This window comes from Cynoglossus semilaevis, chromosome 6, assembly GCF_000523025.1.
Source record: "Cynoglossus semilaevis isolate Cse_v1.0 chromosome 6, Cse_v1.0, whole genome shotgun sequence".
NCBI classification, from domain to species: Eukaryota; Metazoa; Chordata; class Actinopteri; order Pleuronectiformes; family Cynoglossidae; genus Cynoglossus; species Cynoglossus semilaevis.
Window position 1 is genome coordinate 5,457,410 of NC_024312.1, and position 10,540 is coordinate 5,467,949.

The following is a 10,540-nucleotide window of genomic DNA, read 5'->3' on the forward strand; positions in this document are numbered from 1 at the left end:
GGTGTGTGTGGCATTTTGTCAACATTGTGAAGATGCCAGTGTATGAACTGAAGCTGGAAATGATGGCGGTGGTTGATCCTGAGTGGGTGTGTCTACTGTTGAAGTCAAGTTCTCATCTCCTTCACATTGATTATAGGGACTGAGTTATAATAGTGTATTTCAGTTAAATTGATCCACGTATTTAGACTTGCAGTATTTCACGTGAAGTGTTGACATATTAATATTTAATTACAAAAAGTATGTTGATTTCTCGCTTTTTAGAGTTGTGGTGAACAGTGATCCTATTTGGTGGAAAATAGAAGAAAAGCACATAACAGTATATATAAGTATCATATAAACAGTTAGATAAGTAGACTGTCTAATAATAAGGCTTCAGGTTGGAGTCCACCAGCTGCCAAGTTACCACTGAGGTGCTCTGAGCCTGGCACCGTCCACACACACACACACACACTGTTCACTTTGGTTAAAGTGCTGTGTCACTTTCACTTTCACTTCACAATAAATCAAATGAAACGTCTGAAGTCGTTTGACTGCTCTACTGTGAACAGTGTTCCCAGTTTATTAAATCATAGTTAGGGCTTTACAGTGTTCCTGGTTAGGTGTTAGGACTTCATCTTTGTTCTTTAGCCTGAACTCCAATGATCCTGGTCCTACATGTGAATGTGTGTGTGTACACGGAAGTCACACACACACACACACCCATTCCTCCATGTCTCTGCACGTGCCTGAACATCTGACTGCTGTTACAGTTCTCCACCTCTCGTGAGGCAGCCTGTCCCTCACCAGCAGTAAAAGGCCATCTGTCAAAGTGAGCAGACAGCTGTGACGTGACACCTGCTCCTCTCCGTGTTGAGGTTCCTGCATTTATGATTTTTTATTTTATTTTTTTTAAATACTCCTGCCATGAACTTTCCAAAAAGGCTGAATTTCTTCCTTGTCTGTAGTTTCCCTCTTGTTTATCTGACGAGGTCGGAGAGACTGCTCCATGCTTTACAGCTGGGCTTTTTCTTTGAGCAGCACTGATGTCAAGCATTTTTGCAGACTTGTCTTTTCCCTGAGTATTCCTCGTCCTCATTTATTATTCGTGGATCATCAACAGTCTGAATAAAATATTTAAATATAATAATTTATACTCATCGAAAAAATATTTTTCAAAGATTTTTTAGTGTTTTGCTGAATCTATCTTTGGCTACATTTAAATCTTAGCTACTTTTGATATCTCTTTAGCTATTTTTCCATTTTAAGCAGTTACATATTGATCGCTTTTTGAATTGTTTTTTGTCTCAGCTACCGTAAATATGGGTTTAATACTGTTTATCTGATAGACTTTTCTGGGCTGGTGTATATTTTGACAGTCTTTCAGGGAGGCAGGATTTTCTGTCAGATCAGAGTAGTTAAAAAATCTACAACTTTGTAGCACAAATGGGTTGAGTTTTTGGGTTTAAAATAACACTCTCAGATTACTGTGTTTTGCAGCCCTTTAACACGATATGTGAGTGTCAAGCTCCTGGGAAACGCAGGAGGAGCAGTGTTTGTTTATAAGCTTGTCTGGTTTACAGCAACAGTGGTAGAACAGCAGCAGGATGACAGTGTGTAATTCAAACAACATAAGTGGGTGTTTATGTTCCTGCTCATCACCTTGCTGCAGAGAAAATGCTCATTGTCTGAGGTCACATATCAGCAAAATAAAACCTGCAAAGAAATAAATTATCATTATGTTATTACCCCAGAGGATGATAAACAAACTGCCTCGACTAATTATTTGCACAGATCTGTTGGTAAATCTGCTCTTTTATACTGTATTTAATCTGATCCCAGGACAGAGCATGGAGGAAAAATGGAAAGTAGGACGTTTAAACCCGACTTTCACAACAAGGGCATATTCATCAAGAATGGAAAGCATCTATTCAGCTTTTAGCAACTCAGTATTTCTACAGTGTGTACATTCACCTGCTAGAATATCCATTTGTGTATTATTATTATTATCATTTGTTTACATTCATCTGCTGTAATTAACAAAAAACAACAACAACAAAACAACTCAGCGTTCGTTTTATATTTTTACACACACAGGTGCAGATATTTCTGGTTCCTGACAAACTATTCACAGAATCAAAAGTACCAGGCACTTTCAGCACAAGTAACCATCAGCTTCTGGAGAATATTCAGATTGATTTCAGCATATTACAACCGTTCACTTCAAGTCTAACTGAACGTCTTCCTTCAACATGCAGAGCCGTAGTTCTTTCTTGTCCGATTGCTGTCCTTCTTGGCCAAAAACAGACGGATGTTGATAAGGTAAATGTGCTGCTGTCGACAGTCACATCCTGACGGCGGTGACTCAGTTCAACACGCCCGTCACAGTTTTGACACTAAAACTGTACAATCAACCCTGTCATGATGAGGAGGAGGCTGTACGCAGTGATTTTCAACATTAATAGCATCCGGGGCTCAACCATATTTTATCAAATGAAGAAAGATGTTCTGTCAATTCAAGTTTATATGTCAAGCACATCATGCCAATGTGTTATATGCATTTTGTGGAATGTAGATATAAAAATAGTGTATAAGAGATGTGATACTTCAGGTCTGGTTTGGAGTTGAACAGTTGCAAAATCAAAAAAATATCACATGGAAAAGTGGTTTGTAAATGCCTGTAAGACCTGCATACACGTGTTTTTAACAATGTCACTGTTACATACATGTGTTTTTAACAATGTCACTGTTATTATTCTCCTTGTATTTACTGAAAGTAGCTCATGGAAGTCTCAAGTGACAACTGAATACAAACAGTTAGTGTTTGTTGCAGTCATTGTGAAACAACATCGATCTTTCTACAGTGTTTTGGCTCTTTCTTAACTCCGTGTTGAGCCTTGTTTTCCTCTGGCATTTATAATTTCTAGTTTCCATCGTGCCAACCCTTGTGTTTGTGTTGTACTTGGCTGGCATTTTTGTGTGTATTTCTATGGTGTGGTGTCCATCACTGGCTCCTTGTGTATTGGTTGGTGCTCATGTTCCTCTTGTCGGATGGCATGATACCTTTGTGTCCCTTTGGCCAAGGCTGCAGCTCATTAATGCACCATTTCACAGCTCATTTTTCTCCACCTCCTTCCTTGTCGCAGTTAATCACAGCGCTGACTCGGCCTCCTCTCTCTTTCCTTTTAGGCTAGCCATACTGGTATGCGCACTTACATTTACAAGCAGAGCTCTATGATTGGCTCACAGGCGGAGCACACTGGGATGCGGACGTACTACTTCAGCGCTGACACCCAGGAAGACATGAACACCTGGCTGCGGGCCATGAACCATGCAGCACTGATGCAGAATCACACTGATGCATTGATCAGGTATAGTTCCCCTCAGTTGGTACTTGTTATTTCAGGCCCAGTGGGTAAAACATTCACTGTTGGACCATAGACTTTGCTTCTCAATGTACTCAACATAATATTGCAAATGCTATGCAGCATAAACCAGCTCCTAGTGAATAACACTGTACATATTTAATATGTATGTAATATTCCCCTTCTTGACTTGGATTTGAACCTAGAGGTTAACACTGGGAAAATATAATTAGGACAACTGATGGGTCTTGTACATTTTTTGTACTCCATGACCCGATAAATTGCCCATTTTATCGTATTAGCCCTTAAAAAAGAATAGCAGTATTTTTTACTATTTTTATTCATTAATTTTTTTTTATTTCACCAGTTGTGTTAAATATTTCTCTGTATTGTTTATTTAAAGTTTTTACATGTGTAAAAGACTGTGTTGTTAGTAAAGTGCACAACAATTTTAGGCAAATATATTCATCTGTACCGTCTCATCCACAGCTTCACGATTTAAGTTTAACTTTGTAAATGCAAAGCTGCTGTCTTTGACCACCATTATAACTCAAGCTATTAGGGACGGACCATTTACCATACAGCTAATATTCATGAACATTGGCCGTCTTCAGACACCGTGTTGTCACCTGAGGCTCTTTCATTGGTTTTTCAAAAGTAAAATTTGTCGTTCGCTTCATTGAATTTCAGAGACGCCTCTGTCTCTCTCACCTACGATCTTTCTGTCAAATGGGATTTCACTCTTACCTTTTTAAGGTTTTTACCCATCATCGCCTCAGCTTGAAGTGTATTTATCCCAGTCGTCTTAATGGAGGGTTAGGGTTTTTTTTTTTTCTTTTAAGTTGGTCATCTTGTTAAAATTCTGTTCAACACTTTAGAACAAAGGCAGAGGACCTGAAACAGAGTTTGTACTTTTTAAATCCAAGCAACTTAAAGTCTTTGAAAAGTTTGAGCTCATGGTGTAACTGAGATTTTTTTCTTCTTTATTTCTCCTGAGAATGAAACTTAGCCACATGTGAGAGAAAGTTATTAAAGGTATCAGTCCTAAAGAGCAGTGTTCATCCAGGCCTTTGTTGTAATCTCTGCTCTCTGCAGACCATCTGACAAGTCAGAGAAGCTGAGCGTGTTACAGCAGCAGCAGCAGCAGCAGCAGCAGCAGCAGCAGGCTGTGCCACAGACCAACCACGTGAACCACCATAAGACCAAGACTTCTGACTCGGACACCAACAGAACCATAATCCACGAGGTCCTTTTGGAGCCCATACACCGCGACACAGAGGAGCGCTGCAGCTTCCCCAAAGACTTTCCCGTCACCACCGCCAACACCCTGGAGATGGACACGCACAACTCCCTCCCCTCCAACACCACACCTCCAGCTCTCTCACAGTCAGACCACACATCGGCCTCTGCACCCACATCGAGGGCCCCTTCACGAGCACCATCCAGATCTGCCTCAACTCTACCACTGGGTCTCTGTACCCGGAACGGTCTTGTAGAAACACCGAGTCCAAAAATGGAGCCCAACGGCATCGCGACGGGAACGTACCAGAGGGTTCCGTCTTCATCCACTCTTGACATGCACAAGCAGGTGAAGAGGGGCGGTAGTCTGGAGCAAGTGGAGCAGTGGGTCAAAGTGCAGAAGGCAGAACAAAAAGGGTGAGTACGGGGAAGGTTTCCTGTTCACGATGGGAACATATTCTCAAGTCTTCCTGTAACTGCCACCATCGCTGGATTGTGGCAGCCAAAGTTTAAAACTCATCTTTTTTTTAGCCCCCCCTCCAGAGAGAACACCCTCCCACGTCGAACACCACCAACCCAACACAAGTTCACATCTGCAGATGTGTACCAAACCCTTCCAAAGACCCCCAGTGCTGCCCGACACGGTGAGTACAAGTACGCCCAGGACCGTCTGAACCACTTCCGCCTGACCCCAGAACAGGGTGCTCCGGGGACTAACACCGTCTGGCAGCTGTATGAGTGGCAACAGCGCCACCAGTTCCGCCACGGCAGCCCCACAGCTCCGCTCTACACCCCAGCCCCAGAGTACCCGTTCGGCTCACGTCCGACGTCCACTGTGCCTACGTCCTCGGCCGCTAGGACTGAAGGATCTCCTCGCTGTGTGTCAGTACCACCGACACCTGAAGACAACCCTCCACCGGGGCCTCCACTGGGCTACAGCCGAACTCTGTCACCCACAAAGAGACCACATACACCAGCGGAGCGGGTGACAGTCAAGCCTGTGGGTGACAGATCGGTGGTTGACGTTCCCTTCACTGTGTGTCCCCGGAGGACCAAATCTCAACTGTTCAAGGTAAAACATGTCTCATAACAGCAGTTCCACTAGACTGGATCCAGTTGGATGTTTGTTTGTTCATATTGTGCAGAAGTATTCTTAAGATTCGGAAAGACTTTTTTTGAAAGCTAGCAAAGTCTCCTGGGTTTGATTTTACTGGTTATGTCGTGTGTTGATGGTATTATTTCTTTGCTAAATCGTTTGAGTTGAAACTGTTAGACATTTTCTTCCACTATTAAATGCAAAACATCAACAATTGTTTTTAAATGCAGAACAATGTCAGTCATTCTGACAGTATGGGGTGGCAGCTAAAACTTGCTCCACTGAACTGAATAATTGCCTTGTTGCCCTGGGTTACAGTAGCAATAACCTAAAAGTGTCTGATCTGTTCTGTTACTTTGATTTTCACTGCAGTTATTAAAAAGACACTGTAAGCCATAGCTAAACTGAACTATACATGTGTATTATGGATGTATTTACACAATATTTACATGTCTAATTAGGTCAAGTTAATATACATAAATGGAAAGTTAACTATTTTCTATATAAAATAAATTAAAGGTTAAGTTTCCAACAATGTTTAGTTTAGTGATGTTGTACACAGTCCATGTAGCACCCTTTTTTCTCTGCAGAGGTCGCTATAATCCCAGTGTTATTGCATTAGTTTAAACTTAACCTTTTATACAGTTCACTTCAACCTCAAACTTCATCAGCAACTTTGGAAAAAAATTAATTTGATTCTGTATCATTCAATAATCAAACTTTTTCACTGAAACATATTATCTGTGCATTTTCAGACCACTAATATTGACCGGCGGTCGATGCCAACCACTGGCTACATGACCCACACAGTCAGTGCACCCAGTCTTCACGGAAAAACGGTAGGATAAACACAACGTTTACTCTTATAATTTAAACTGAATTAGAAATTTAAATGTTTACTGTCTCACTTTGCAGTTGACATTGGTTTGACCTCGATGCAGATGTAGTTTGTTTGGAAGGCAACTGTTGATATTCTTAGCATAATAGGAATCAGGGCTGTTTTGTTTTATGCTGCTGAATTATTAACGTGTTTTTCTTCTTCTGTATTTCATGGAAACAAAGCCAACACTCACTGTTGATTTTATATAAATGTAGATACGTTTGACACTGTGGCTTTATTTTCACGTAATACAGTAAATATTAACCAGTAAATCTGTTTTGATTTATACACCGTTTTAAGTTTTTGTTTTTTTGTCGACATTCTGCTCACAAATTTGCTGTAAGACATTTCACTCTGCAGTCTGACTGAGACTGGAGCTTGTTGTGGTCAGTATTAATAATTGCCAGATGTGATGTCTTAATTTATGGTACCTGACAGCCTGAGGAGCTCACTTTGCTCCTTATTCAGCTGCGCCGGCATCAGGCCAAGATGGCCTCCGCCCGCCACCAAACATTCTCCCAGCTCCAGCGGCACAACGGTCCCAAAGAGCCCTACTACCATAACCACTTCCTTGCTACCACTGTCACCAGCCCCCTCCTCAGCTCCGGCCCCTCTCCTTTGTCTAACTTCAGACATTTGGACCTGTCCTCTCCCAAGGTGCGCCTCCCTGTGGCATGCCTGCCTGCCTCACCCTCATTTTTACCATTTTAAGGGGTTGCCATTTCACCAGTTGCATAACATTTAAGGAACTTTTAATGATTCAGCACCAGATATGACTAGTAAACAAGAAACAGAAACAGATTTCTTCTTCTTTTTTGTTTCTGCCCAATGATAACAGATGTATTTGACAGAATTCACCCTCACACCAGAGACGATGGGCCTGCACTAAATCACTTGTGATTGCTCTGTCCCTGCTGAAATAATGACTTTGCAGAAGTGACATTTCCTTCGTGGAGACATGTTATCATATTATAGGACAGTCAAGGCTACAGTGATGTCTGCTTCTCTGTCTGTCTAACACTGACTCAAGTCACATCTCACTGCCTGAGAATACATTCCGTATAATAGTAACATAAACATGTTTCCTGAGTGCAAATAAAAATGTCACTTTTGCTTTTGCTCAGAAATGTTCACATGACAAACGAACCATCGCCCTCCTGTCTTGACTGCCCTCTTCAGATCTAGCCTTGGTCGATCAACTCCTTCAGTCTCACACTTTTCTTGTCTTTTGGTGTTATTCCCTTTTGGGAGTCTTCTCCTCCACCATCCAGTATTCTTTTTACCTGGAAGCTATTTCTCCTCCTTCCTTTGTCTAGTATATCCACTGTCTCTCCTCAGATGTTTGAACCATCACACGTTTGCCTTCATCAATGTATCTTCAAACTCCAAACTCCGTATTTCTGACTTGCTGCCTTGTTTTGAAGATGGTGACAATTTTTCCAAACTTCCTGTCCTGTCAAACTTTGACAACATCACTGCAAAGACCATGGACAATACAGACTTCTGTCCAGTCTTAACTGCCTCAACTTTGCAAAGTGAACCCATCTTTCATTCTGACTGCACAACTTACCACTTATTTGTTCTGCACCACATTCAAGTACTTTTGAGGCGCAGTGAATTTCAGGCAGTATCCTCATTCCTGTCTTGAGATCTTCCACTCCATCAATAGGATTCTGTGTCCCAGTTGTTTCAGTCTTTTACACATTTTCTTAGGAACATACACAATAACCACACACATTTTCTTAGGAACAAACACAATAACCACATGTAGATGTAAAGTCAACAGTTAGATACAACATTTAGTCAATCATTTTAGTGGCAACCTCTCACCAGAAGCTTCCTGGCTTTGTTCCTGTGAGCTGCTCTGGCTGCTGTCATCAAACCATCAACCCTTGTGTTTGTGCTGCTTCTCTAGTTGATAGGCTTCTAGTGATACCGTCCACAGCATGTTGAGCTTTGATGATTTCATGTTAGCATAACATCCCATGCTAATTTTCTACGTGTCAGGCTGTGGCCGTGGATGAGTCAGCGTTGTTGTCTGATTCCTCTCATTTTTGGCCGTGCTTTTTGTGTGGTCCTGCTTCATAGGAGTGATGTGAAAAGAAAACTCAAACCACATCTGGAATAAGACGTATTTTGGCCGATGCTGCTGAAATACCTCTGCCTTGTGTCTGTTTCCTGTTTGTTGCAGCACGAGAGAGCCTGAGCATCTCTCAAAACAGACAAATGCTTACGATGTCTGTACGTGACGTGATGCATGTTAGCGCAGGCATGTGTCGCCCGCACTGATACGAATGCACACATTCATCGACTGAGTGTGATGAGATTAAATGTGGATTTAAATCATTTTCTCTTTTCCAAAAAAAACCTTTGTACTTCCAAAAATCCAGTGAAAACAAACAAAGAAAATGTCATTTGGTAATGTGATAAATGTGTTGTTGGGCTAAGGACTGAGAAAAGACTTTCAATTTTATTCACTTACCAGTTAATAAATAAATTTTTTTTTTAAATTAAATTGAGAAGTACAAAGTACAAAGTAAATTTTTAATTTGTCTTAAAACTTTTTTAAGACTTAAGAAGAAAATATGACACTGAACATTTTTTTTCCATTCTAGTTTTCCAGTTCCAACTTCATTTGGTGTTGTGGCCAATAATTTCTCAAATAGACGTTTTATTGAAAACTCTTATTGGAATTTTTTTTTTTTTAGTCTTGAGTTGAGTGTGACTTTCTGGAGACAGTGTTTATAATTATATTGTCACAAATTAAAAAAAAAACTCTGCTCTTCTATATTCCCCACCTTCCAGGTTGATGACACATACATGCAGCTGAAGAAGGATTTGGAATACCTGGACCTAAAGGTGAGACACGGACAAATCCAGTAGTTGCTTTGGTTCATGTGTTTCCTTCCGGCGTCTGTTTAAACTTAAACTGTCTTTAACACATTTTCCAAACATTGAGTGAGGCGGTGCTACTGGCCCATGTTAAATTGGTCATCCAAGTAATGAGTGTGTTTCAGCAACAAATGGAGATGTTCAGGCATGTGTGGGACGAAATTTATTGACTTCTTGCACTGATCATCTAACATTACACTGGTTCGATAAGCATCTCTCAAAAGCAGCCACCACTTTGTGTCTCTGTGATTTTTTTTTTTTTAACTCCCAGATCAGAGCTCTAGAGCCCCTGATCCTCGCAGTTCACAGTTTACTACTGCACTGCACTGCTGGGCTACACAGGCCTGTAAAGAACGTAAGCTCTGTGCCTGTGTGTGTGTGTGTGTGTGTTTGTAAGAGAGTGAGAGTGTGTGTGGAAAATGGATCAAAAACGTATAATATCTGTGATTGTGGATGTAGGTTTTTGTGCATGTGTCAGTAGTCTGTAAGTGAAGGCAGTCCATGTTCAGAACAGAACCATCTCAGCTCCTGTAGAACCATGTTCATAGCTTGGCGTCAGATTTCTCATCTTCACTTCTTCGTGGACCCCTTTCTTCTTCTCCCCCCGCCCCCTCCCATGTGGTGATGTTGGCAGTGCTGTGACATGGCAGGCATGGGATGGCTCAGCAGTGCATGTGTTGTGGCTGTGACTGTGGCCTGGTGGTATTAATCCAGCTGCTTCTACCATTGTCTCTGAAACACTGGGTCTCCTGGACAAAAACACAGGGCTCCAACCTGTCGTGTGTCTTTTATCTTAATGTTCTTACTGTAGGCAGGATCTCACAGACTCCTCCACGTAATAAACCCAAATTACTGTTCTAAAATTTAAAACATACACAAATCAGCCACAACATTATTTCGTTAGATATATTTAAGTATTAGTCATGTAGTGGGCTGTCTTGTCCATAATTTGTGTTTTTTTTTCATAAAACAGCTGATTTTATGTGCTGAAAATCACTCATTTTAGTGTGTTTTAAGAGCGTACCTCGTAGAGTCCGTCTCAGCCTGGCAGTAGTCTGTATCTGATCTCCGTGCCTCTCTCTGTTCCATTCA

The 10,540-nt window shown here is 41.3% G+C and overlaps 1 protein-coding gene across 8 annotated transcripts in view; it reads left to right on the forward strand.

Annotated features, from left to right (window-relative positions):
• The window catches only part of LOC103379823 (pleckstrin homology domain-containing family A member 7), an 88,417-nt gene that overhangs the window by 67,220 nt on the left and 10,657 nt on the right, over window positions 1–10,540 (forward strand). For all 8 annotated transcript variants that reach the window (XM_025055916.1, XM_017033134.2, XM_025055917.1 and 5 more), the window contains 5 exons: window positions 3,166–3,347; window positions 4,437–4,997; window positions 5,112–5,652; window positions 6,432–6,515; window positions 9,362–9,415. In XM_025055916.1, the coding sequence (XP_024911684.1) occupies window positions 3,166–3,347; window positions 4,437–4,997; window positions 5,112–5,652; window positions 6,432–6,515; window positions 9,362–9,415 (1,422 nt within the window). The remainder of the gene's footprint in view (window positions 1–3,165; window positions 3,348–4,436; window positions 4,998–5,111; window positions 5,653–6,431; window positions 6,516–9,361; window positions 9,416–10,540) is intronic.